General features: G+C 44.5%; 1 protein-coding gene across 1 annotated transcript in view; it reads right to left on the bottom strand.

The window, feature by feature from the left end:
- Positions 1 to 7,561: 7,561 nt before the first annotated feature.
- The window catches only part of EHHADH (enoyl-CoA hydratase and 3-hydroxyacyl CoA dehydrogenase), a 31,507-nt gene continuing 12,982 nt past the window's right edge, over positions 7,562 to 26,086 (bottom strand). The window contains exons 6-7 of the mRNA XM_056849519.1: positions 22,989 to 23,330; positions 7,562 to 8,933 (exon numbers count right to left, since the gene is read on the bottom strand). Of these exons, the coding sequence (XP_056705497.1) occupies positions 7,663 to 8,933; positions 22,989 to 23,330 (1,613 nt within the window). The 3' untranslated portion in view covers positions 7,562 to 7,662. The remainder of the gene's footprint in view (positions 8,934 to 22,988; positions 23,331 to 26,086) is intronic.

Raw genomic sequence — 26,086 nt, 5'->3', positions numbered from 1 at the left:
ACTGTTTTTGTTAATGGCCTCTGCACTTTTTTAGATTGCACTTAAATTTTACATTATTACATCTCACCTTGTACTTCCTGAAATTCATGGCCATTTGGACCCTGCTGTTTACAACTTCTTTAAAAAAAATATTTGCCTCATGAGGACCTTCTACATGCATCTAATGAAGTGGGCTGTGGTCCATGAACATTTATGCTAGAATAAAAATGTGCTAGTCTATAGGGTGCCATAAGACTACTGCTTATTTTTGTAGCTAGAGATAGTGTACTGTGTCTTCGATGACAGGTCCTTATGCTATTAAAGCCGTTGAAGCTGATGCAGAAACACAGTAATGTCAATGAAAAATGCAAATGCAGTGTTAGGAATGATTAGGAAACCAGCACGATGCATCTGCATTTAGAATATTATGAGCAGCTCGTATTACCCCACTGTGAAAACAACAATACAGCTGAAGAAACGGAAGAAAAGAGAAACTGAGACTAAGTTAAGCAAATAACTGTTCACATGACATGTAATTGTTATGGAGAGACGGTAGATTGTTCACACTTTTCTTTCAAAATTCAAAAAGAGGGTACCATATCACAAAAGCCCTCCATGTGGATTGAAGCACTCCTAATTGAGATGAGGAATATAGAACAATAGGCTGTTCCTCATTATTAAAAAAGGAATAAAATGTCATTGTGTCATTCAAGAGTTTAGGAAGAAGTTCCGCCTTTCTTATTCCAGCTCATCTCAATCTCATCTCATCTCCAGGTGGGGCCTAGAGATCTCCTGGAATTACAAGTGATCTCCAGACTACAAAGATCAGTTCCCCTGGAGAAAATGGCTTCTTCGGAGGATAAACTATATGGCATCACACCTGACTAAGGTCCCTCTTCTCCCCAAACCCCACCTTCCCCAGACTCCATCCCCAAATCTCCAGCGCTTCACAGTGTGCAGAAGCAACTTCTGTGTGTAGAAAGCAAACTGCAAAGGGAAAGCTAGGGAGGGAGGTGGGGGGAAAGTGGGCCTACTAGCGGCTCTCATTGGTCGGCAAATGACCAACTAAGCCCAGTTTTGACGCTGGGCCTGCCTGTAGTGATATTTTATATGTATGTATCTAGCAGCCAATCTCTTCCTTAACTCTCCATAAGATAAGACAGTACATTTCACCAAAACAGTTTTCCTAGACTCATGGGGTTGCCAGGTCCCTTTTCGCCACCTGCAGGAGATTTTTGGGGTGGAGCCTGAGGAAGGCGGGGTTTGGGGAGGGGAGGGATTTCAATGTCATAGAATCCAATTGCCAAAGCAGCCATTTTCTCCAGGGGCACTAATTTATATCGGCTGGAGATCAGTTGTAAAAGCAGATCTCCAGCTACTACCTGGAGGTTGAATATGGAGGCAGCACGAGACTCAAAGGTAAATAAAGAGAAAATGTACAAAAATGCCTATTGCAGAATCAATGTCAAAATTTACTATAATATCAATAGAGCAAACAACAAAGCAAAAAGAACATACACTCACAGGTGACGCGTGTACATCCACGCCTGCAAATGCCTCGCAGGGCTTAAAACTGAAAAAAAACACAACTGGTAAGAAAATGCATAAGGAAACAAATACTGTGCATAGAACAGCCCTAAGGGGCATGATTTTTACAACTGTGGCAAGCTGCACTAAAATCCAAATTGGCAAGGAGTGCTGCCACCAAAAGTATCTGAAGAATCTCTTGAAACATATGTTAAGCTTCTTTCACTCTTACAATAATAGAAACAGTGGAACTCTTTGAAGTCATGCTGTGTCTCCAATGTATTTGAAGTGGTGGATTTTCATAATTACCAGCATTTGAGTGTGCTTACAACGGCGGTCTCCATATTTGCCAATGGGCCGGCAAACTGATTAAGGTTACCCGAAACGCGTCTTTGCCACAGACCATTCGCCTATGACCTGCTGTCCTTTCTGTTTCTTCGTTACTACTTTTTTGTAGTTTGTTCACTTTTAACCAGAACCACAGCAGCCAGGCAGTATTTCAGGATCTCTGTTGCATTACCAGGAGATTTGGATAAGGATATAGAGAGCTGAGTATCATCAGCATACTGATGAACAACCCCAAATCTACTGTTGAATAAACATGATCTACTGCATAATAAACATGTTCTTATTCACTCTACCTGGGTTCTTTCTCTAACTCTTGAGGTATCAGAAGAAAAGACCTGTGACTCATGAAAGCTCATACTCTGCCAGAAATTGTTAGTCTTTAAGGGGCTCCTGGACTCTTGCTTTTTTCTACGGCTACAGACAAACACGACTACCCATCATGATCTATCCTAGAAATTCTTATAGCCCCTTCTGGATGGATGGATGTTGCGCAGCATGTGTGGGCATTTGGCATATTGGTTTCTGGCAGCAGGAAGAGAGAGCACAGGTGCGAGTCCTTCCAGTGCCTGATGGCAGATGGGCTAAAGGGAAGCTTGCCTTCACCCTAATGGGGAAGAGAGAAATTTGGGGTGGGGTGATGCATGCCTGGCAATGTGCAGCTCCTGACCCCAATTTTTGCCTCCTTTATTGTGCTAGGGGACCACTCCCCTTCACATTTTAGTATAATTGTGGTATAGAATGGGAAGGGAAATTTCCCTGTCAGTTTTCTCTGCAATTTTTTGTGCTCCAGTAGGCTGTGAATTTATCTGGCTGCTTGTTGTGGTACTCTTTTTTATGTTTTCCCCTTTCCTCTCATGTAGGGCCGTCTTAACCCGCAGTTGCCCACGAGCATAGGGGCCCCATGCTAATCTATGTATGTTGTGACTTGCTGTCAGTGAATAAATAAATACTGTGCTAAACTATAAATATTTGTTATTGGAAAATGCATATTTAGCATGTGTTTTACTAAACACTGATTTTGTTGGAAGTACTGATAAATATATCTTTAATTTTATCAACCATTGATGTTTTCATTCCTGTGAGTGGTTGTGTAGGTAGGGGGCCCCAGTGCACTGCTTTGCCCGGGGGCCTATAATGCTGTTAAGACGACCCTGCTCTCAAGTGTGGATTAGGGTGAGTGGGTTGCGTGGGCCATCTCTCTTCAAGTGTTTCTATGATGAATAAATCTTAATAATAATTTTAAAAGATAACTACAAATTGAAGATACAGATCCAACAGCTTCATATTTCCATCTAGGGTTGCCAGGTCCAGGTTGTGAAATACCTGGAGATTTTGGGAGTGGAGCCTGAGAAGGGCGGAGTTTGGAGAAGGGAGGGATGGGGTATAAAGCCATAGAGTCTACCTTCCAAAGCGGCCATTTTCTCCAGGTGAACTGATCTCTGTTGCCTCATCTGGTGATCAGTTGTAATAGTGGGAGATCTCCAGCCACCACCTAGAGGTTGGCAACCCTATTTCCATCACATCTCGGTCCCAGAAAGAGCATCCAAATGCTGAGTTACATAACTAACTGCTGCTTACAAAGTAAATGAAATTGCACACTGAATATAATAAAGGCCTTTGAAGAGGTTCTTTCTGCCTCTATAGTCATCCTTTTGAGAAAAGCTTCTATTACTATGTCATCTGGTGCTTTCTGAAGTAATAAAGGTCAGGTTTTTTTTGCAGAGTAGTGGAATATGGCTAGCTGGAAGATAAACTCTGGAACAGAAGAATACGACAGCAGTATTGATTGAGACTAATTTCTGGTTCACACATTCAGGGACATGAGGCAGCAGATCGCTGAATGGGCTGCACCAGTTTAGACCACAGGGGGTGGATTCTATTAATGTTCCTTGGCATTACAAAAACATTATGCAAATAGAAATTTAGCACAGCAAAGAGAAAGATTAAAACTTGTGCTGGCTTTCCATTTGCTGTCAGCTTTTAAACATAGGGGGAAAACCCCCTAAATGTGATCCTTCCCCAGTTATCTGAAGTGGTGCAATCCACTCTACCACAAAATTTCTACCTAATTCTCCTGCGTGCCTGAACCAGCCCTCAGACTCACTGGTAGAAATCACTCAGACATTATCTGATCTTAAACTCACTTTTCACATAGATAATAAATAAATATTGATAAAGGGAACCACAAGGGTATGCCAGTGTGATGATGAAGTTGCTCGGAGGTTACATGCTACCTGCAGGCTTTGGGGAGGAAGATGAGTAAGCGGTATACTTTAAAAGTGAGCTAGGAAAGCTAGAGTAGGTTTCAAGTTGTGATCCTGTGTTGCAGATTCTTTCAGAGCAGAGCAGTAAGGGAAAAAATCCTGTTTAATTTGGAGCTTATTATCCCATGCCAGTCTCAGCATTATGGTATAGACAGGTAATTGGACATTCTTTCCTGGGAGAAGCTAGTAAGAAGCATATGGGTGTGAATGGATTCAATCTGTGAGGTCAGGTTTTTGACAGATCAACCTAATTGTAACTCACAGCATGAACAGAAAAGCTGTCAGTCATTCCCAAACATGTGGCATTCTAAGAGAGTTGCTCTCAAGGACAGATTTCATGGGGGGTGGGGGTGGATAGATACAATTAATTAGTTAGAGCCAGTCACAGCTAGGGCAAAGATGTCAAACTACAAGGAATTCATTTTATGTTCCATCATTAAATATTTTGCAAAACAGGCATGATTTTAACCTTCCTTGTCAAGGCCAAAGAGAATAGCATGTAGTTTGCAATACGGTCAGAGTCAGATGTGCAAGGCAATCCTGCTGTGTGCAGAGGATAGAGAGATTAATCGAAATTGCCTTCTCCGCTTGCTCCTTCGTAAGCACTGCTGTGGGGTTGCTAGCCTTATTTTGGTTCAAAGAAAAACAGAAGCAGTGGATAAACACCACATTATAGAAATTTATTAAAACCCTTTTGACAGAACATGAATGGCCTTGTCCAGTTGTCTTGAGCACTGTGAGGATATAAACAGCTCTGTTTGCCAGTATGAATGTAGGACTTAGGTTCCCTCTGGAGATTTGGCATAGCAAGAGGTGGGCACAGCAAGAAAAGTCAAGGCTTTTCTCTCTGCTGGCATGCTGATTCTCTCCTCCCCCCCCTTCAGTCTTTGGAAACATACCCTTGGGCTAGACCACTAATGGAAGAAGAGTGCATTGATTGAACTGTATCTAAAATTTTTGTACAGCTTGCATAAATATTGGGAATTTGTGCAGAGAGAATCTAGGAGCTTCAGTGCCAGCAGCAAAAGTTTCCACCACTTGGATAAATGTATCATTAAACAAATCATAGCATAAAAAAAAGAAATGTCTGAAGTTACTTGTGAAACCCAAACGGCTTACTCTTGCTGCTCACATCTCACATAATGTTGCATTATGTAACAGAACAGCATCCTTCTCATTGTTACTGGTATATGATCTGCACACTGGCTTTGGTTATTCAAATGTTCGGTTTCATACTTTAATATAGCTTGCAGTGATTCTGCTAATACATAAGTGTTGATTTTAAATACTACAATTAACACAAGGAGATAGTTTGGAAGCATTTGCTAATACAAAATGCTATAACTTGTATCTGGCCCAACCATGATGTAAGGTGTGTATGTGGCAAATTCCCCTCATCTATTGCAACTGCTTCCACTTTGCACCAGCACCTCTTTGCTCTTCTGAGGCTGACTGGGGAACAGCCTAAGGAACTAGTGTCCAAGAGAGGCTGGCTCAGTGTCTGTACCATCTTGCAGAAGATGGTGCCATCACAAAGAAACCTTAGAACCCTCCCTAGAAAACTGGCACCATCAGCTCTTCCACAGGCTGGCAGGCACCAGAACTTGCTCACTGACTTTTATTAAAATATTTATACCTCACCTTTCCTCGTGGTTCAAGACAACTTACAATAATAAAAATTTATAGTTAAAACCAAAATAAAATAATCCCAAAGCTTTCCCTCCTTTCCCAATTATAAGATACCTGTCAATTCTTAAATCTCTTCCTACTTTAAAAAAGCTTATTCAGGAATGGTCTTGTGAGTTTTTAAGGTATCACTGGACTCCAGTTTATTTTGCTGCAACATACTTAAATGGGTACCTCTATGGAATTCCTCACTGGAATTCTCAATTATTAACAGATAGTTGTGTGTGTGTGTGTGTGTGTGTGTGTGTGATACTGGTTTTGAAGGTATATAACTGCAAGACAAAGACAGGACATTACAACAAGCTATGTGGACAATTAAAGTAGTTTTATTTAGAAAAAATGTTGGATCTCAGTGATTATTTTTTATTTCTTGGTCTTCAGAAGGAATTACTGAAAAGTTTAGATAATCAGATGGCTTCCCTGTTATCTGAGGGTGGGAGAAGCATCTCTTAGTTCCGATAACAAAGGTCACACAGGTTTAAAGAGTTCTTCTATTTCTGAAGACCCTCTTTGTCAGCAGCACTGCTGGTGTCTGTGGAATCCCCAAGATGCTTACTGTTCAGCATGCCTAAATAGTATCCTTCTCAAAGACACTGATCATTGCTGCATAAGAAGCACGAAAAAAGCACAGCCTGATGAGTTTAGACATAAGAGTTTTAGAAAGGGGATACTGAAGTTTAGAAAAGGGAAAGGCATTAATATTTACAAAAGGGAGACAGCAGGAAGTGAGTTGTCTGAGAAATCTGGCTACAAGCTACATGTCATAATCAGCACTTGAGACTGGATTGTCAAAACCAGAGATCTGCCTCTCAGCCCTTCTCCTCAGAAACAGTTTTACTCTTTTGATCGCATTCTAAAGTGGGCTAGTTCTTTCAAATGTTAGCGGACACATGTTATCCTGGATCCAGGAAGGATCATCATCGAGTTTATCAGATTTATTATTTTTAAGTGATGATGTGAAACTGATTCTCACTTCCTGTCAGAGTGCAGTTCTGAGCTTTGTAGTTTGACCAGCTGTTTGCAGACTTCTGCAACAGTCAGCAACCTTCCAAAGCTATGATGTTCAAGCCCTTAGAGATGTTAGGGGTAGAAGGAGAAGTAGTTTTGTACCTTCTCTATAAGGTAGTGATTCATAACACTTCACTGCAGGTCCCAAACTGTCTACTTTAATGGATTTGTATGAAACTAAGGTTCACAGTCTTAGACAGGAAGACCCATGGTGGATCTGACCAATAGTCCATCTTGTATAGCTGCCTGTTTCCTACCGTGGTCAACCTCATAAGGCCATCACAAAGGGCACACAGGTAAAACCCTTCCCCTACTGTTGTTCTTCAGCAACTGGCACTCATAGGTATACTGCCTCTAAACATGCATATAAAATTTAGCCATCACCATATCCAATATTCTTCATGAATTTGTCATATTTAGTAGATCAATGGGAGGCAATTACAATGCTTCAGAAACTTCTTAGTTACCAGGATGCTAAATCAGAGACTGCAAAATTAGGGACATGTGAAGAAATAATAGATGTAGGAAGGTACAGGAATCTCATGGTACTGTGATCACTATGTTTTCAAACTCCATTTCTTTTCTTTCCACTTTATCTCCAACTCTGAGCTCTTTGGTCAAAGATCATGGAAAGATTAACAAGGTCCTGGGTAATGAAAGCAGAAAAGCCGACTGTCAAGCAAGACCCCTCAGGCAGTATTTCAAGTAGTAGTATAGTGAAAGGCACATTTTGTACTTTGCAGTGAAATCAGAAAAGGTAGAGGCAATGTTCTACAATGTGCTATAGCTCAATTTAGATTGGACCATAGCTCTAAGAATATTTAATCTAAAAACATAAATTGTAGTGCGATTACAGTTTACTGTTCTGAGATTCCACAAATGATGACCACTTACTCACAGGAGGACTACCCAAGGCTACAAGCTTCTGCAGAAGAGGACAGGGCTGTAGTGAGGGTATATCAGGATTAGCCTCTGCATACTTCTGCAGTTTTGCTAGAACTGTAGATAAACCGACTTGAGAGGCATAAAACATAGGGCCACCCCTATGTCTGGGCCAGCCATAGCCATTGATATAGACAGTATCAATGGCTTCCGGGCATGAAGCTATTCCCTCAGACAGTATCTGGAAACCCTCATTGGCAAGGGAATAGAGACAGCGCTCCAAGATCTCATCCTGGGTTATAGTGCGTGTCATAATATTATGGGCATTCCTATAGTCAGAAAGGAAATAATGAAGCCATGGATCTGACTTGGGGACTCTGCCACCAGGTTTATCATACTGGTACCACCCCTTGCCAGTTTTCTGTCCATATCTCCCTTTCTCACATAAGATGTCAGGAAGTGGGCTGTATCGTATGCCATTTCGATGACGAGGAGGTGTGCTAAGAGGTAGTCTGGCTCCAGTCAGGCCTTGCTCTTTCCTTATTCTCCAACCAACGTCAAGCCCAGAGAGATCTGATACCAGGAAGGGCCCCATTTTGAAACCAAATTCCTCTAGAGCTTTGTCTATTTCTTCAGGAGTACTGCCCTCTTCTATGAGGAAATTCATTTGGTCTCTATAAGGAATCAACATTCGGTTCCCAACAAAGCCAAAACAATTCCCTACTACAACCCCAATTTTCCCCATAGCTTTGCCTAGGCTCATAACAGTGGCAATGGCAGTAGGAGATGTATGCTGACCATAGATTACCTCCAGCAATTTCATTATATGAGCTGGTGCGAAAAAATGGGTACCAATGACCTGGTGTGGACGGCGAGTGATAGCAGCTATCTCATTAATATCTAGACAAGAGGTATTAGTACACAGAAAGGCCTCAGGTTTGCAGATTGTAGATAACTTGTGGAAGATCTCCTTCTTCACTGCCATGTCTTCAAAAACAGCCTCAATAACCAGATCTACATCTCGCAGGGAACTAAAATCCAGTGTGAAGTGAAGCAGGCCTGGTTTCTGGACATCCAACATTTGGTTGTTCTGTTGCATTCTTAAAGCTTCACCACCTAAGAAGGCCATCACGGCTCCTCTTCCTTGCTCTAAATGATTCTTATCCTGCTCCAAAGCCACAACTGGAACCTTCGCCTTCACCAAAGAGGCCACGATGCCTCGGCCCATTGTTCCCAGCCCTTTTGATTTAAAAAAAAGGGGGGGGGGAGAAAGGCAAAGGAAAAGAAATAATTAGAAATGTTCTTGTGAAAGAGTTACAAAGAGAAGCTTTCCTGGCAGCTTACAACATGTGTGTTTTGTGCTAATGGACAAGAGCTTTCTTAGGAAATACATGTTCAGATACTCCAGAAGAGTCGATCAGATTAATAACGTTTCTAAAGGGGTCCAGCAAAGCAATTACTACAAGGATTAAGATGGAAAGCATTCACATAGTGTCCATGCACAAGACTGGATCTCAAGAACGTTTTCTACATTGTAGAGTAATACAAAGCAAAAAGACCTTTGGCCACATGTAGAAGTCAGAAGCATTCCCTCACCCCTCAGTAAATTAACTACACACAACCAACCAAAAGCAGATTAAGGGTTGCTGGTTTCAGAAGAGTCCCATCACTTTTCCTTTCAGGCACAGAAGCTCTGGTAACAAAATGATTGAGAGCATGTGCAGAGTGCCTTTATTTATAATGGTGCAATCCTACGCATGCTTAATCAGAGGTACTTCTATATTCAACAGGTCTTGCTCTCAAATAAGTGTGTATAGGACTGCAGGTAGAAAAATGTTTGGTTTTCTTTGGACAAGGAAGTTTATATTAAGGGGAAAGCTCCAGCCTTTGGTCTTAAGTATATATTGTATAGAATTATATATGTTGAACAGCTGTGTTGCTGGAGCTACTGCCTTCCATAACCCTGTGCCATGATGCCATGGGGACCAAGACTGGCCAAGAGCAGAACACTGCTCCACACAAGATGGAAAACCTCTCAGAGAAGTCTGGGATCCATTTTGAGTGTCTGAACTAGGCAAGAGGATGGTTGGCAACTGTGCATTTCCCCATGACCCAAGGTGTGCTTGGCTGGACAATGGGGTTAGCTAATCACCCACTGCCTCACTTTAAGGTGATTTAATTAGAACTCCTGGCCAAGCATTAACTGTCTGAATTACACCTATCCTGGGAAATCAATTGGTATTTAGAAGGATTGCACAGACATTCTCCTGCATTCTGACACCCAACAGACCTCTCAGATTTCTTTGTTTGGACCCTGGAGAAGCAACTAATTTCTTTGTCCCTGGTAGATTTCCACTGCCAGTCACCTCATACTGCCTCAGGACTCATTTTGGGGTATAAATACTAGCCCTTTGGCCATTCACAGTGTGTATGTATCTTGGATCAAAACATTTACCCCCACTTGTGCATGGGCGCTTTTGTCTTTTTTGCTCCCAGAAATGCTGGCTGTTTCCCTCCTCAGCGCTGCTTTCCCTGGATGTCCCCTCTTCTTTAACAGTAAATATCGCCCGTTCCCTAACACTATCCATCCAATTTTCCACCCTTACTTTCATGTTTCTTGAATAATTTGTGTGAACTTACTTCCACCCTTACTTTCATGTTTCTTGAATAATTTCTTGAATAATTTGTGTGAACTTTTTATCTTTTGTCCAGCCCTCTCCTACCCACCTTCTTGAAGATAGCTGAACTAGGGGCCTGGGCAGGAGCCAAGAAAGCTGCCTCAGACCAGTCCGAGGGCGAATCTGAACTTGACTCGCCCTCGGTGGATGCCAGGGTGCCGATAGCCAAGGCCTCTTGGCAACCCGTGGCATCTCCTCCCCAGCCGTGGCATCTCCTCCCCAGCCTCTGCTCCAGACTGGCCTTAAATAGCCTGCCAGCTGGCCTATTTCTCTGAAGCCCTGCCCCGGCTCCACGGCCCCAAAGGACCTTGGCTGGGAGCTTCCCTCAGTCCCAGCTGGTCCATGTGCAGCCACTCGCCATCCACAGGCTTCTCCCCTGTCCCACCCTCACCTGGCCGCTTCTCAGCTGTTTGGCGGCGGGCGGGGTTCTATAGCCGGCCCACAAGCGCTTGGGAGCTTGCTTCCTTCCCTGCCTCCCTGCTGGATGATTGGAGGTGGCGGCGGTACTCTCACTGCTCTCGGGCGCTATCAGCTCCGCCTAAGAAGAGAAGCGAAGCTTCGAGGGTTGGGCTTCCCTGGGGGTCTGAAGGCTCCGTGGAAGACCGGCAGGGGGATCGAACCAGCATGGGGAGCTTCACTCGAGGTGAGCCAAGACCCCTGAGTCGCTAGGATACTGGTTGACTCAGGTCACACCCCTTCCCTTTTAGGTTGGTTCGCCGCACCTGTGGATTGCTCGAAGACTCATGACATGTAGTCAGCTGGAATGTGTTGGGACCCCGGCCGATGGCGAATCCCATATAATAATTCAAAGGGAGCATATCCCGTTGAAGCTTGTGGGGTTTCTCTAACAGCAAAAAGTATGGGATCAAGATACAAATCCCATTGGTTAGGGCGGTCCCCCACTAACTTTCTGAGCATTGCCTTCAGGGTTTGGTTGAAACGCTCAACCAACCCTTCGGTTTGCGGATGAGCTATAGCCGTGAAGGTTTGCCTGATCCCTAAGGTGCTACACAATTGCCGTGTGATAGCAGTTGTAAAGGAAGCCCCCTGGTCTGTCAGGATTTCCCGGGGTAATCCGACATGGGGAAAAAATGCACGAGGGCCCGACATATCCCCAGGGCTTTCATGGTTGTAAGAGGGTTGGCTTTGGGGTATCAGGTGGCATAGTCCACTATTACTAGCACATATCGAAATCCCCTGGGGGTACGAGGGAGGGGTCCCATAAATTCCATGGCTATTTGATCGAATGGGGTTTTAATAATAGGGAGGGGTTGAAAGGGTGCTTTTGGGGCCCCTCCCATTCCACCCCGCTGATATTGAGGACACAACTGACAAAACCGCTTAACTTCTTGGGTCAGGGCGAGCCAGAAGAAATGAGCTTGGAGCCAGGCCACCGTATTCTTCACCCCTTGGTGACCCGCCGAGTGATCATGGCTCAATTCAAGCAATCGTGCCCGGTATCCCTGGGAAACTAATAGCTGGTGGACCTCCCCCTCTTTAGCCTTTACTACCCGGTACCACCGCCCCCTCCTTTGAAGTATCTGGGGCCACTGAGCGGCCCTCCTCTTGTCTATAATTCACCCCTCGCTTACCGCTGTCATACTGCACAATGTTGCCAACGAGGGGTCTTGAGCTTGTGCCTGTTGAAACGTTGGATCCCCATCCCATGTTTCCACTCCATCCTCTATATCCTCCAGAGGGACGGGTGCTGAGCTTCCCGCCACTTCTGGCTAGCCTGATGGGCCCGGCTCCTCCCCGTCATCCGGCACTATTACCCCTATCTTGTCAGGGTCATTTGGGCCATGTCTGCTCAATTCCTTTAACATGGCTGCGAAGCAGGGGGCATCTTGCCTCATCAAGACTGGATAAGGCAAGGTCGGGACTCATGCCACATCTAAAGCGTAACAATGGTTATTCCATTCTATCGTGACTTGCACCACCTCATACGTTTCAACATGGCGGTGGAAACAAGCGATGGCGGTGGTCCGGATGACAGGCAAGCTAGATGGTAGTAAACTGCTCAAGGCCATAGATATGGATGACCCACTGTCAATCAATGCCTGCACCAGTTGTCTCTGCATCTTCAGAGTCACTACCAAGGGCGGGGGTTTTCCCCTGGAGGAGCTCACCTGCATTACACTGTCCCAGCCCAGATCACATTCCATCAGGGGGCACTCACGTTTATAGTGCCCCCATTGGCCACATGTGTAGCACGGGCCAATCCCCTTACTCTCCTTAGAAGAGTCATCCGCTTCTAGGGCAGGTTTGGGACCTTCCGCAGGGCTGACCCCCCCCCCAGCCGGGCCTCCCAGCAGGGCCCATCGGAGTCCTATTCCCGCGGGGATGCGGGGTCACAACCTCACCCTACCTCCTCTCCCATCGGGCCCCGGAGCTCTGGAAAGTCCATCCCCTCACAGGGGTTCATGGATGCCCTCTTGTGTTTCCAGGGCTGTCACATTTTCCAGAAGGGTCATGGCGTCATCTAAAGTGCGTGGTTTATTGCACAACAGCCAATCCTGGGCTCGTGGAGTCACCACTTGTGTTAGTTGTTCCAGGATGATCTTGTCAGCCACCGCTTTGCTCTCAGGAACAGTCGGTTGGAGCCACCGATATGCGGCATCACGTAGGGCTGCCACAAAGGCCCTAGGGGGGTCGCCCTTTTTCCATAACATGGATCTAAACTTTTGTCTATAGGAGTCCTCAGAAATGGCATAGCGTTCCAGAATGGCCACTTTGAGCCTTCTGTAATCGGCACTTTCTTCCTTTGCCAATGCCTTGAGGGCTGCCTGGGCTGGTCCCGTCAGACAAGACCCTACAATGAAAGCCCACCGGCTCTTGGGCCACCCTGAAGCTTCGGCTGTTCGTTCGAAAGCCTCCAGGTAGCCATCCACATCGTCCTCTGGACCCAATTTAACTAGGGGTATTAAAGACATTTTTCCTGGAAAACTGAAGGGATCCCCTGTCCCCTGGTTGGCTGCTAGGCGCTCACTCTCGAAGGTTTTACGCATATCTTGCATCATGGCGACCTGTGCCTCCAGGTGTTGCTGAGACATTTTCCTCATCAACTGCTGTTGGGCTTTTCGCTGTTTTAGCAGTAGGCATCCCTGATGCACAGCCATCCATTTGCCAGATTGGGCCAGGTCAAAGCCCCCACTGGCTGCTGCTTCCCCTGGATCCATCTTCCCAGCTGGCTTGGAAGCAGGGACGTGGAGTCTTGGAGGTCGAAACCACGTTTGAGTTCCCGTCCAGCCTGCAGTTATGGGTAGGCGGGGAGGGGGTCGTCTTACAAGGCCCCCAATGCCCACATTCTCCACCACGTTGTCCAGCCCCCTTCTACCCCCCTTCGTGAAGATAGCTGAACTAGGGGCCTGGGCAGGAGCCAAGGGAGCTTCCTCGGCCTCAGACCAGTCCGAGGGCGAATCTGAACTTGACTCGCCCTTGGTGGATGCCAGGGTGCTGATAGCCAAGGCCTCTTGGCAACCTGTGGCCTTTCCTCCCCGGCCTCCGCTCCAGAGTGGCCTTAAATAGCCTGCCAGCTGGCCTATTTCCCTGAAGCCCCGCCCCGGCTCCACCCCCAAGTCCATATAAGGACCTTGGCTGGGAGCTTCCCTCAGCCCCAGCTGGTCCACGTGCAGCCACTCGCCGTCCACGGGCTTCTCCCCTGTCCCGCCCTTGCCTGGCCGCTTCTCAGCTGTTTGGCAGCAGGCGGGGCTTCTATAGCCAGCGCACAAGCACTTGGGAGCTTGCTTCCTTCCCTGCCTCCCCGCTGGACGGTCGGAAGCGGCGGCGGTTCTCTCGCTGCTCCCGGGGCGCCATCAGCTCCGCCTAAGAAGAGAAGCGGAGCTTCGAGGGTTGGGCTTCCCTGGGGGTCTGGAGGCTCCATGGGCGACCGGGAGGAATGAACCAGCATGAGGAGCTTCACTCGAGGTGAGCCAAGACCCCTGAGTTGCTAGGATACTGGTTGACTCAGGACATCTTTATTTTTCAATAAAATACCTCATTGTTCAACTGCCTGTTTACTTAAAAGTTTGCCCCAAGATTAATCATGGTATACACAGGTTACAGATCCCAGTTACCCACCTCTCACCATAGCTAATTCCCCCAACTAAAGTGGAGACTGCCTAATTTGGGTAACAGCCTAGTCAATGGATTAATGGAATCAGCAATCTCAGGGCTGCTATGTATTCTATACCAACTGAAATTTCTGAACAGTCTTCAATGGTAGGCCTGCATGAAGTGCACTACACTAATCACACTTGGATGTGATCAAGCCAGAAGGCCACATGTAGAACCGAAGCTAAAAAAAAGTGCTACCTGCCTATAAATACTAACTTAACAGCTTCTTTTTGGGACAGTATAATATAATCTAGGACTGTATGGTGAGGACAGGAAGGAGGCAGGCAGGAGGGGGCCTGGGTTGGTGGGGCATTGCCTCAATGGACCAGCATCTACTGGGGACTAGTGGAGGACTCCTCGGCATGGGGCGGCAGTCCAACAGAATTTTTCCAGTTAATTTTAATGGTCAATCCATCCATGCCTGTTCAGAAATTTGTTGGTATAGAATACATAGCAGCAGGGAGATTTCTGATTCCATTAATTATACAGAACACATCTGGGCAACAGAACCACACTGGCTGCCAGAGGCTCTGCTTTGTGCCTCCCTCTTCAGAGAGAAGATAGGAGGAAACCAGTGGAAAAGGCAACTTTGAAGAGTGGACTCTATGCTATCACATCCCCGCTGAGATCTCACACTCCAAACTTCACCACCCCCAAATCTGCAGGAATTTCCCAACTTGGAGTTGCAACTGATGAACAAGTGAGGTTTTGCCTCTCCCTAAAGGTGACCAATGGGAGCTGGTGGCATGTTGGTGAGAGGGACAGTTGAAAACAGCCGTTAGTCCAGTCAAGAGGGGGAATGGCTGAGTGAAGTGTGTGGCAGAGGAGCAGCATAATGTTGACTGGAAAAAGGTCAACTAGTAACAAAGACTCTCAAATGCCTGAAGGGACTGGGCTACCCAGTCTGGTGGTGTCTGTGTGAGAGAGGACCCTGGTATGTGAAATGGTCATCCCTCTATTTTAAAAGAGGAAAGACACTTTGTCCAGGGGTGGTGCAAGATGGTGGTGACCGGGGAAGAGTAGCTGAGGCAGAGCTGCCAAACTCAGGAGAGCAGTGGGATGTGGCATGGCAGCAAATGATGGCAGTGAGAGTGGCGTGGCCCAGGAGGCTGCACATGGAGGGAGGTCCGTGGCCGGGGAGGTGGAGCCAGGTCCCCAGCTCATTGAAAGAAGCCCAATGGAAGAAAAAGCAGAGGAGGGTGAGAAGACCACGGCCTTCTAAGGCCCGGCCAGGCCGACTGCACAGGCCCTCGCAGATTCCAGGGTGGGTGGTGGAGCTAAGGGGGAAGAACCTACAATGGGCTCCCCATTGGCCCTGGGTCCTGTCAAGAAGGATGCCATGACCCGGTGGCCAAAGAGATTGGAGAGCCATGAGTTGTCCCCTCTACCAGGGAAGCTTTTTAAGAGCAAGCTTGAAAGGAGCCAGGGAGGAAGAACAAGGTCCCTCCTGTGGAGCTGGTGGAAAGGCCAAGCGGTAGCAGAGGAGAGGAAGTTGCGTGAAGACCATTCCCCCTTCCCATCACTTTACTGAGGCTCCTGAAGGACCAGTACAGCTAAAAGGGGAGACCCTGGAGGGCAGCACAACTCCGGACTCTGCCCCAGGGGACAGATAGGGTGGTGAAGTGTGACTGCCTGACCTACATGTAACCTTGAACCTGTAGGACAGATTATGGAGGGTGGTAGGGACTCAGTGAGTGAAAAAGGGCATCACACAGCCCTTTAGATACAGGAACTTCTGTATTTCTTTTACATTTCTACTCACCACTTACATTTTCCTTGGTTGTTTTCTTTCAGGTCCTATTTCCTTCATAGTGTTTCTGTCTCTGTCTTTTCTCTAATTCCTCATTTGCTCAACAGACTCTGGCTAACGGCCATAGAACTCTTTCAACTTCCTCTCAGTTTACCAGTCTAGCCAATCACAGGCAAGCCTCTAAGTTCCAAATCTTCTCCTTCTATGACCGCACCCTCCAATGATTTTTCTCTCTTTCTTTTCATAGTGCAGTTTGGTGTTTAAACCATTTTGTCACAAGGGCCTTTTCTGTGGCGGCACCTCCACTTTGGAATTCCTCCTCCACAATGGTTTGCCTGCCCCCAAGTTGTAGGTTTCAAGTAAAAACTTCTGTTAGTTTCCCAGGCATTTGTTCTAGCGTGTTTTATCTTGTCCTGAATGCTACTAGTATATTTCTCTTTTCCAGCTCTGGATTTATTATTTTTTTACAGGAAAATGTACTGGTATCTTAGACCTTTCAGTTCTGTTTTTAGGATATAAGATTGTACTGTGTTCTCTGTAAAGATCTGATATGAGCCACCACAGCCGTTCTTAACGGAGACAGCAACATACAAACATTTCAAAATAAATAGGAAAGAGTTGCCCAAACGATAGTATTGTTTTGCGCTCTGAGGCACACTTTTATTATTTTCACTATTATTATTAATAGCATTTATTTAGCGCTTCAGAATGTTCATGTAGAATGTTCACTTGTGGCAAACCTTAAAACAGCAATGTAAAATAGGCCAGTTTTTTTCCTATTTGCATTGGGGGGAGTGGCTGAGATTGAGAGTAAGTTGCCAAAGCCCACCTAATGAGTTAATGACAGAGTCAAACTGGAGATGTACAGATTCATTACTGAGTTTCACAGACATTACATTACCACAGCGCTCTCAGAGATTTTAGAGAGAACTTTACCCATAAAGTATAATGTGAAAACCATAGTCTGTTTCTTTAAACAAGTGAGAATTTGCACTTTAGGGCTCTCGCTGTCTCTATGCTTGCTCGTCTAGCATTTTAACGAAAGCTTCTAATCCATAATATGGACTGAACTAAAATAGGTGAATATAATTAACTTTTTAGAGCTGCTTTGATAATGTTCAGAAATTAAATAGTGGGCTTAGTATTGAGAGTCTAGATTACAGGTAAATTGATTATATTTAGCATCATCATTGCTCTCCATGGCAAAGACAGATAAAGGGCCTAAATAAGGTTTGACAGATAACGGAATATAAACTACCACCCAGTGGTCAAATTGTTTCTTTAACTATCTCTCCTATCTTGAGATGCGGCACATGCTGTCAATACCTATTGGCTTTCACTACTTCTGGAAAGACTGCCTCTAAAGAACTGTCATTAGTGTTGCTGCCAAACGAGGACCACCTGCACCAGTTACATAAGGCCTTAGTTGATACCATATGGTAGCTTCTCAAAGAGATGGCTCTTTTATATTGCTGGGGCAAAAAACAGGAGATGAGCTAACTTTCTCCTGTTCTTTCTCATGACAAACAGGACTTAGAGTCACTGGATTCTAGTTGTCACTGCCTGAGGTTTGCTGAAGGGATCAAAACTGCATGATAAACATGTTAGCTTTCTAGTAATTCCATTAAAAAACCCACAGAGCACAGATTATCAATTTTACAAATGTGAGCTGTTTAGTCAGATGAAGAAATGCAAACCAAAGGATTAAAAATTAATCTAAAAGCAGGTTTATGAAGAAGAGTTGAAATTATGTCATCAGTAAAACAAGATCAATTCCTAATACCACAGGTCAAATAAGGTACTAAAATTTCCCACAAGCTGTTTGTACCAGTGATTTTGTCAACATGTGCAAGTACCTACTCCACAGAAATTGCATCCTCAAGCACAGCACATATGTGAAAATGCCTTAACTTGTGTGGGGAACCCTTTAGACCTGCATTCACCCTTTTTTGGACAGATAAATTGTCAAACTCTGAACACCTGATTCTTCCTATTTCCAATAAAAGCCTGCTGTGCAAAGTGCTAATTGGCTGGCCTTTGGGGAAATCACAAGCCCACTTTCTCCCTTGCCCCACCCTAGAGCAAAGTTTTCTAAAAAATTGATGCATTTTTAAAAATTGCATAATATAAACATTTAACCAGAGAAATAAGATAGGCACCTGGAAAATATTTTTTAAAATCCGCAAAGCAACAGGGGGGAGGGGAGAAATCCATGTTGGAGCCAGAGCCAGATATGCATACCAATACAAGAGGGGATGGAGCATAAAAACCCGCAGCTACTCCTGTAGGAAATCTACTTCTCTGTGCAGTTATTGATAATAATTGATGGAGAAGCTGTTTTGTAATTCTCTTTTCTCAACTGATATATCTTTATTTGCTACTATAACCTCTTATTAGGTGCTGCTGTAGTACTGTTTCCATGTACAAGAAAAACAACTCTGAAACCAAGAACACTCTAGTGACAAGAGTACACAAGGTGACAGAGTACTAGCATTACAAATAAAGATAAAGGAGAAAATATACTTGGCTTTCCCATCCAGACAGGAAGCATATTTAAAAACTGAATCCATATATCTTAGCTCCCAAACTCACATTAACACACCACAGATTCTGCTATATACTTTTTTTATATTGAATGCAATCTGTAGTACATCTGAATTTGAAAGGAAAAAAATAGTATAAAAACCTTATATTCCGTCATTTATTATATCTGTGGTGACACAGTAGGGAAAGATAATGATGCTGTAAATGCTCAGAAAATCCCTAGCTTGCTTATTTAAAAAAATCATTCTCAATTCACACACTGTATGGAGGTTCAAGTCACAGGACCCAGCCCTGCCTCTGTGAAGCTATTCTAAAGTTTAATACCAGTAATCACATGATCAAACTAAGTACCAGTCATTGTGGCGATACCAGTGCGTTTCAGATTCATGCTACTTTTACATTTACTGTCAGTCATTATACTTCAGGCTGCATTTAGATATTGCTGTCCTTACACACGAAAACTGTTCTTTTGCATTTCTGTACAAAGAAATGAAAGATGGACTGAATCAATTTGTGAGCTAGCTGAGCACCAGAAATACTCAAGTGGCAATCAATCATGCAAAATTCATTCTAGCAATGCCTTAAAGGCATTTCTGATTCAGTTCGCTTGAAGCAACTAAGCAAGTTTGCCGCAATACACAGCGACCCATGTATAATTGTAGAATTCAGTCGACTTAAAATATCCTAAAATATACTCTTGATTATTTATGTGCAATTAAAGTGCTGTTTATTTGAAGGTTTGTTGTAGTTTCTGTAGAATATGCAAATAAGGTTCCAATATGTGGAACAGATGCTGGTAGACGCTAGTGCTTCCATGACATGATTACTTTAGGATTTGTATTAATTTGGAGTAACGGCCTCCTCTGGGTAAACTAGTTCTGCTCAATTCCATTCCAATGATAATTCAGAGTTAATATTTCTGGCTTGACCTGTATTTCCATTACAGACAATAATTTTACATATGTGTCACTCGTCTTGTAGCACACCTGTCACTCATTCCTTCCCACAAAGTTCAAAAATGGTCCCTTCACTCTAAAGCCCATGTGGTAATGCAGATCAGGCAGACATATATTCAGTCTGCAAGCTCAAAAACAAGAAACATCTCACATGTGCTAAGCCTCAGGCTCCATGCTACTTTATATGACTGTCATTTCTCCAATGAATGAGTTCATAGCAACTTAAGGGTTCAAGCTTCTTGGCAGATTTAACTTGCTACCCAAGGATTTATGTACTAAAGGGGTATGAATCATGCAAAGAACTATAATAAAGATTGGAAAGAGGAAAGGGTCATTTGGAGACATATTCCTCAAGGCTGCCTTGTGCAGAGATGAGTTTGCAGAGGGCTCAGATTGCACAGGCTGCAGCAAACCACATCCTGTATCTAATAACCAGTATTGTGTGTGGGGGAAGTAGAGAGACTAGATAGCTGGCTCTCTCTTAAAATCAAAGAGGACATTGCTGAGAGCTGGGCTACTTAGAGAATTGTCTCCCACTGAGTACACCGATCAATATGCAGAACAGCAAGGGGCTGTTGAGAAATATGTGCAGCGCATCAAAGAGTTTTATTTCAGCTGCCTTTATACAAAATTAATGAAGGCATTATCTTCCAGAAAAGGTGGGGGGAGAATAGAAAATTGCAAAATGAGAAGAGTGGAACATCCTGAGAAGAAATCTTCTTAAAAGGCAACTATAAAAGAAAACATTTTGGTATTATTACATCCCTGAATTATTAGGTATGTTTGTAAATTAAAAGAGGATACAATTTTAAATCTGGCAACCGCCAGCTGAGCTTCTCCTTAGGGTGGCCAGAGGCAAAGAAAAACAAGCGCTGTTCTTGTACCGTTAATGTCTGTGTAGAAAAGGGTCTGTCTGCCTAATGTATTGTGCCAGATAAAATCCCTTCTTCTGTATATATTGCTGCTTTCAAAAATCATCACATTATGAAGGTAAGAATTTAGTTTAGCAGAGTAAAAACGTTTTCATTGCCCAGCCAAAAAAAACCCCTTGTTCTACTATTTTTACAGATTCATCATAGATGTGGAAGGGAGTCAGTTCAGACATCATACTAAACCACAGCTCATGCTAAGTATGGTTACACATGACTTCTGAATCGACAAGCCAGAGTTAGGGTCACCACTTCACTTCCACAGGGTGCTGTGCCATAGACTCAGGAGTGAACAGCAGAACTTATGCCAGTGCATTACAACAATTGCACGTGGTACTTATGTTTATATTTATTGATTATCATGAGACCTTGTATGTGTCACTTCCTAATAAAGCACTGGCAACAAATAGTGTTTGGGCTGCCAAAATGTTATGGATTATTACTCAACATGTCAATTATCAGTAACAAATGGGGACTCGCGAGGACTTGCAGGTGGAAATCTCATTTTCCCCTCTCCCACTATTTCCTCTTCCCATTCCTGAAAGCCCTCATAGCCTCTTCCTTTTTTCCTGCTTCCTTCTCTCATTCTCACCCACCAGGCAACCTACCTTCATCTGCCCTTCTGTCTTCAGCTTTCCTTCCTTCCCCAGAAGCCTTCTCCTGGAAAAATGCTGGCCAAGTCGCATGGTGGTGGTTGAGCCTGGCCCAGGTGCGTGGCAGGGAACCCACAAAGACTTGTGGGGGGGGCATCTCACTTTCCCCTGCTTCCCCTCACTACACTGTTTCCTCTCTCCCTCCTCTTGACACCCCCCACATCCTCACTTTTCTCTGCTTCCTTTTCTCCTTCCCACCTACCAACCAACCTTCCTATTATTTGTAGAAACATCGGCCTTGTCTATTCTTAAGTAGCCACAGATTTTGGCATGTTCAGAATTAGATACAGAGATATTATGTCAGTGTCTGGCGCAACCCTCACGGACTTACCAAGGAGGCTGGTGGGCTTCCCAGGGTCCAGGCGGATGGCGCAATATCATCTGAGGCCACTTTGGCCAGCTCCAACAGCTGGGGAGCAGGGAGAAGCAGTGCCATTGAGGCAAGACCTGCGGCAAGCCCTAATGCCCAAGGGGTGGGTGGGTGGATAGCTGCCACGGCTATTGCCTCAGACACAGGTTGCCCAGGCTCCTTAGGTGCAGGCAGCTGCATCACTGCTGAAGCCACCACCACCTCTATGAGGCTAGTTTGCCTCTAATGAGGCAGAACTAGCATTGGCCTCGGCCTTACCAAGCCGACAGGGACCCAGGCAGGCACATGCTCTGACTCAAGAGCTCCTAGGCTGGGAGGGGGGCGAAGTCAGCAGGAAACCAAGGGAAAGTTAGGTGCGAGTCCCAGCCAATTGGGTGGGTGAGATGGGGGGAGATGTTTAGCCTGTCTGGGCCACTGCCCACCCCATAGGTAGGAAGTACACTGGAGGTCCTAGAGAGGGCTGGGACTGACTGACGGGAAGGTGTGGCCTTCCCTGGGGGGGAGGATTTAAGGGAGGGCCCTGAAGCATGCTGAGGAGGTAGAAGTTGGCTCAGCTCAGGCTGTGAGAGGGTGGAATCCAACAGGAAGGAGGAGGAAAGAGTTGATGCAACCCCCTCTCCTCATTCTGAGGCCGTGCAAGCCTGCTGGGCCAGCAAGCTGACACAGTCGCATGGCAGGACTCCACACAACCCCTGCAAGAGCCCCAGAGTTGTATATTTTCACTTATGCAAACTGGCTTTCATATACGGGCTGTTCGTTGATCTCTTGCTCTGAATTTTGACATAGCTTGGCTCTTTAGTTATAAAAGGTTTCTAGCCCTTATTCTAAACCATCATTTTCCAATAGAACATTTAAAAGCTCAAGCCAGATTTGGCATAATGTCTGAACTGAACTAATGGTCTTTGGTGCCCAGATACTACGAAAGACAGATTTTTTTGTACCTTCAGTCGTTGTGCAGCACTCAGAAAGGAAGCCAAGGCTGAATGGATACAAGGATTATTTCCCAATAGGATGGCAGCCATGTTATCCCTCTAGAACTATGCTACCTTTGAGACTGGGAAACATCCCTGCGGGAGGAGATTAATAAGAGGAAGAGTGACTCTAGAAGAACTTAAAGTTGGCTTCCCTTCATCAAAATCAAAGGATGCTTAAGACTGAACAGGGAGAGTAACAGGAACTTTCAGAGCAGCTGATTGGTCCCTGGGTAGGAAGCCAATCTTGCATAACTACTGAGAGATTGCTTTCTTTGCCTTGTTTTTGCAGCCGCAAAAACTGCTTGAACAACTTGTGAGACTCACCTATCACAGCCGCCCTCTGGATTGGCCGAGGGGCCGCAGTTTTCCAGGATGCTCCACTGGGCAACGTCCATTTCTCCATGTTTCTTTGTGCAAAGAAGGCATATTGCAATGCTGTCGCCTGGCCCGAAGACAACAGGAAGAGAAAGAGTTCTCTCTCTTTGCGGATTCCCTCCTCAAAGGGCAAATGCAAGGAGGCTTCTACAGCTTGGAAGCACATTTCTGGTGCAAGAAACCCACGGGCCTGCTTCTTCACTTTCACCAGTGCCTCTTCAATGATGGCTTCCATGTTGGGTAGCCTGGGAATTTGTTTTGAGCAGAGCCTACGAGGTCCCAGTGGTTGACCTATTAGGGAAAGAAAAATCAAATCAGTCTGTGTCTTTTAGTGACAAACTGAAAGTCAATTTATTGTCCTTTAATGGAAAAGAAAAACTAGGGCTAAAAGATTTGCTTCTTAATTCTATTCATGTTTATTTAGAATTGAATTTCACAGAGTACAATGGAATGTACTTCCACCTACCAAAAAGAAGTGCAATTGTATTGTATCTTTGTTTTTTGGTCCAAGCTTCTTTAGAACAGGAGGTCCTGCAGCATCTTTCATTCCTTGCAGAGTTTAAAGGGTAAGGGATACGAGGGAACTATGGGTCTGAGAATTCCATCCACTTGCAAAATGAAAGCAATAGGCTTCATATAAAATATTGTAACAACATATAACATAACCAGATCTTACACTTTGTAGTAATAACAAACTTTATACAGGACTTTACACTCATTATATTGCTGTGAGCCTTTGAACAACTATAAAAGAAAGGCCAGTATTATCATCTCCATATTGCAATGGGGCTGGGGGCCCCAGAGGCTGAAAGAAATTGGTTTTCCTACAGTCACCTAGTGAGTTTGTAGTAAAGGCAAGATCTGAACCAGGGACCCCCAGATCATCATAGTTCATTAGCTATTAGCCACTCTGCTGACATTATGGCCCAGAACTAGAACGATATGCATCAAAAGACCTAATTAGTAACCTGTAAACCCATTGTTGCATAGGATTCATGGTGAGGATAGCATAATCTATGAAGCAAGAATGCCTCTAGAAGCAGACAAAAGCTCCAGAACGTGAGAACACGTGTTGTAGTCAGAAAATTGCCAGATATCTTGTCTTTTTGAGAAAAGTACTTTGATGCAGAGACGGTGGTTGCTATGGTATTGGCTTCAGTTAGGTGTCTTTCCTTCCTAGTTTGGCACTTCTGTGTTAAATTACACATTCACTACATGAGGGTCTACCATTTGTCTTTGACTATAGGAACAGTATAACTCATGCTTTGCCTTCTGCAGTCCCCATCTTCAACACAGATGGGCAGGGGATTATCTCGGCAATGAGGACTCTAGAGCCAAGTGTGTTGCATGAGTATATCTGATCTCCAAAGAAGTTCCATGCAAACAATCAATCAGAAAACCAGTGTTTTTTGGTGGTTTGGGTGTTGGATCAGGATATGGAAGACCCAGCTTTGAATCCCCATTCTGCCTTGCTGCTCACTGGGTGACCTTGGCCAGTCACACCTACCTCACAAAGGTATTATGAGGGTAAAACAGAAGAGAGGATAATGATGTAAGCCTCTTTGGGTGCTGATTGGGCAGAAAAGTGAGGCATAAATAAAATAAATAAATTAGGTAACGAACAAGCATTATTGGTCCTTCTATAGGTGTCTCTCAAAGGAATAGAAAAGACACCTCCTATGGATTGCAAACTTACCCATAGGCGTTAACGACAGCTGTCGGCATATTACAGAAATGTGATGACAGCCAGATCTGCTCTTTTGGAACCTTCTCTCAGACCCACTGGATAATGGAATAGCTGGGCAGTAAAACACTCCCAGCTTTGTTTTGTTGTAGGTGGAATGCAGACAATGACTGACACTTGAGTACCTGTTCGTTAAATTCATATCTTATTTTTACTCTAAGGAGAGCAGAAGAGCATGTTTTAGTCTTAGTGTACCTTAGATTGAGACAGAATGGTGCCCAGTTTACCTTCTGGGCTGTTCAATGGTTATCTAAGCCTCGGCTTCTCATCTCCAAACCCAACATCCTAATCACTAAACCACACTGCAGTTGCAGAATATCCTCAGTCAAAAACCATGAAAGAAAAAAAGGTGCTACTTGAATGTAACCGTATCACACTTAAAATAAACCAATAGCTATAGATACAAAGACAGTGTCCACACTTTGTGGTACAATGGCACAGCCCTCCATGAAAACAGCCAGCCAATGTTTCCTTCTGTAGGCGGGAGCTGAATGCAATGCTATTTTTCAGGGTTTGGTGCCATCAGGTGGCCAAGCAGCAAAAAAATTTGATGTAAAAATACTACACATTCTGTTTCTTGCTCATAAGGTATATAACTGTGTGAGCTGCACATGGCTTGAGGGATCAGTTAAACCTAGTGGCCCTTTTGTCCTAGGAAACGTGTGATCGCCATGATAGTTTTCAAAGAAGCAATAATGGATTCATCTAAGAACGTGTGGTTTTATGTATGATTTTTCAAAGTGTAGGACAATGTAGTTCAACCTTTTAAAAATATGTACTTAAAGAAAGTCTTTAACTATGGTATCGTGTTTTGCAATTACTTCTTTAAACTGATAGGGTGACTGGACCACCCAGTTTAATGTGAGCATCATTTTTTGCCACTTGTGTTTGTGTCACAACTGGCAATAATGCTCCTTGGGTACCAAGTTTAGTAACATGTTGGCAGTGACTCTGAATATATAAATTTTCATGAGGAAATTTAACCAAATAAAATAGTTTCAGAAATTCAGCCAGGCCAGAGGTGTTCCTATGGGATCTGGCTAGCTTAAAAAAAAAAAAAAAACTTCCAAGTCACTGCACAATAAGTGTCTCATTGTCAGCAGAGAAGTGAACAAACGTTTAGAAAATGCTTTTCACTGCAAGTGGTAGACGAGGGAAGTTGATTTATGTTAAACAATAAGAAGAAATTCATAACTACAAGACCAGCTCAGCAGCAATAACAAGTGTTCTGAGACGGTTGTGCAATCTCATTCCTTGGAAGGTTTCAAAGGAAAGCTTAAGCAAGCATCTGTTAGGGATGCTT

This window comes from Euleptes europaea, chromosome 5 (genome assembly GCF_029931775.1).
Source record: "Euleptes europaea isolate rEulEur1 chromosome 5, rEulEur1.hap1, whole genome shotgun sequence".
In the NCBI taxonomy this organism is placed as follows: Eukaryota; Metazoa; Chordata; class Lepidosauria; order Squamata; family Sphaerodactylidae; genus Euleptes; species Euleptes europaea.
This window is presented reverse-complemented; position numbering and strand designations above follow the sequence as displayed.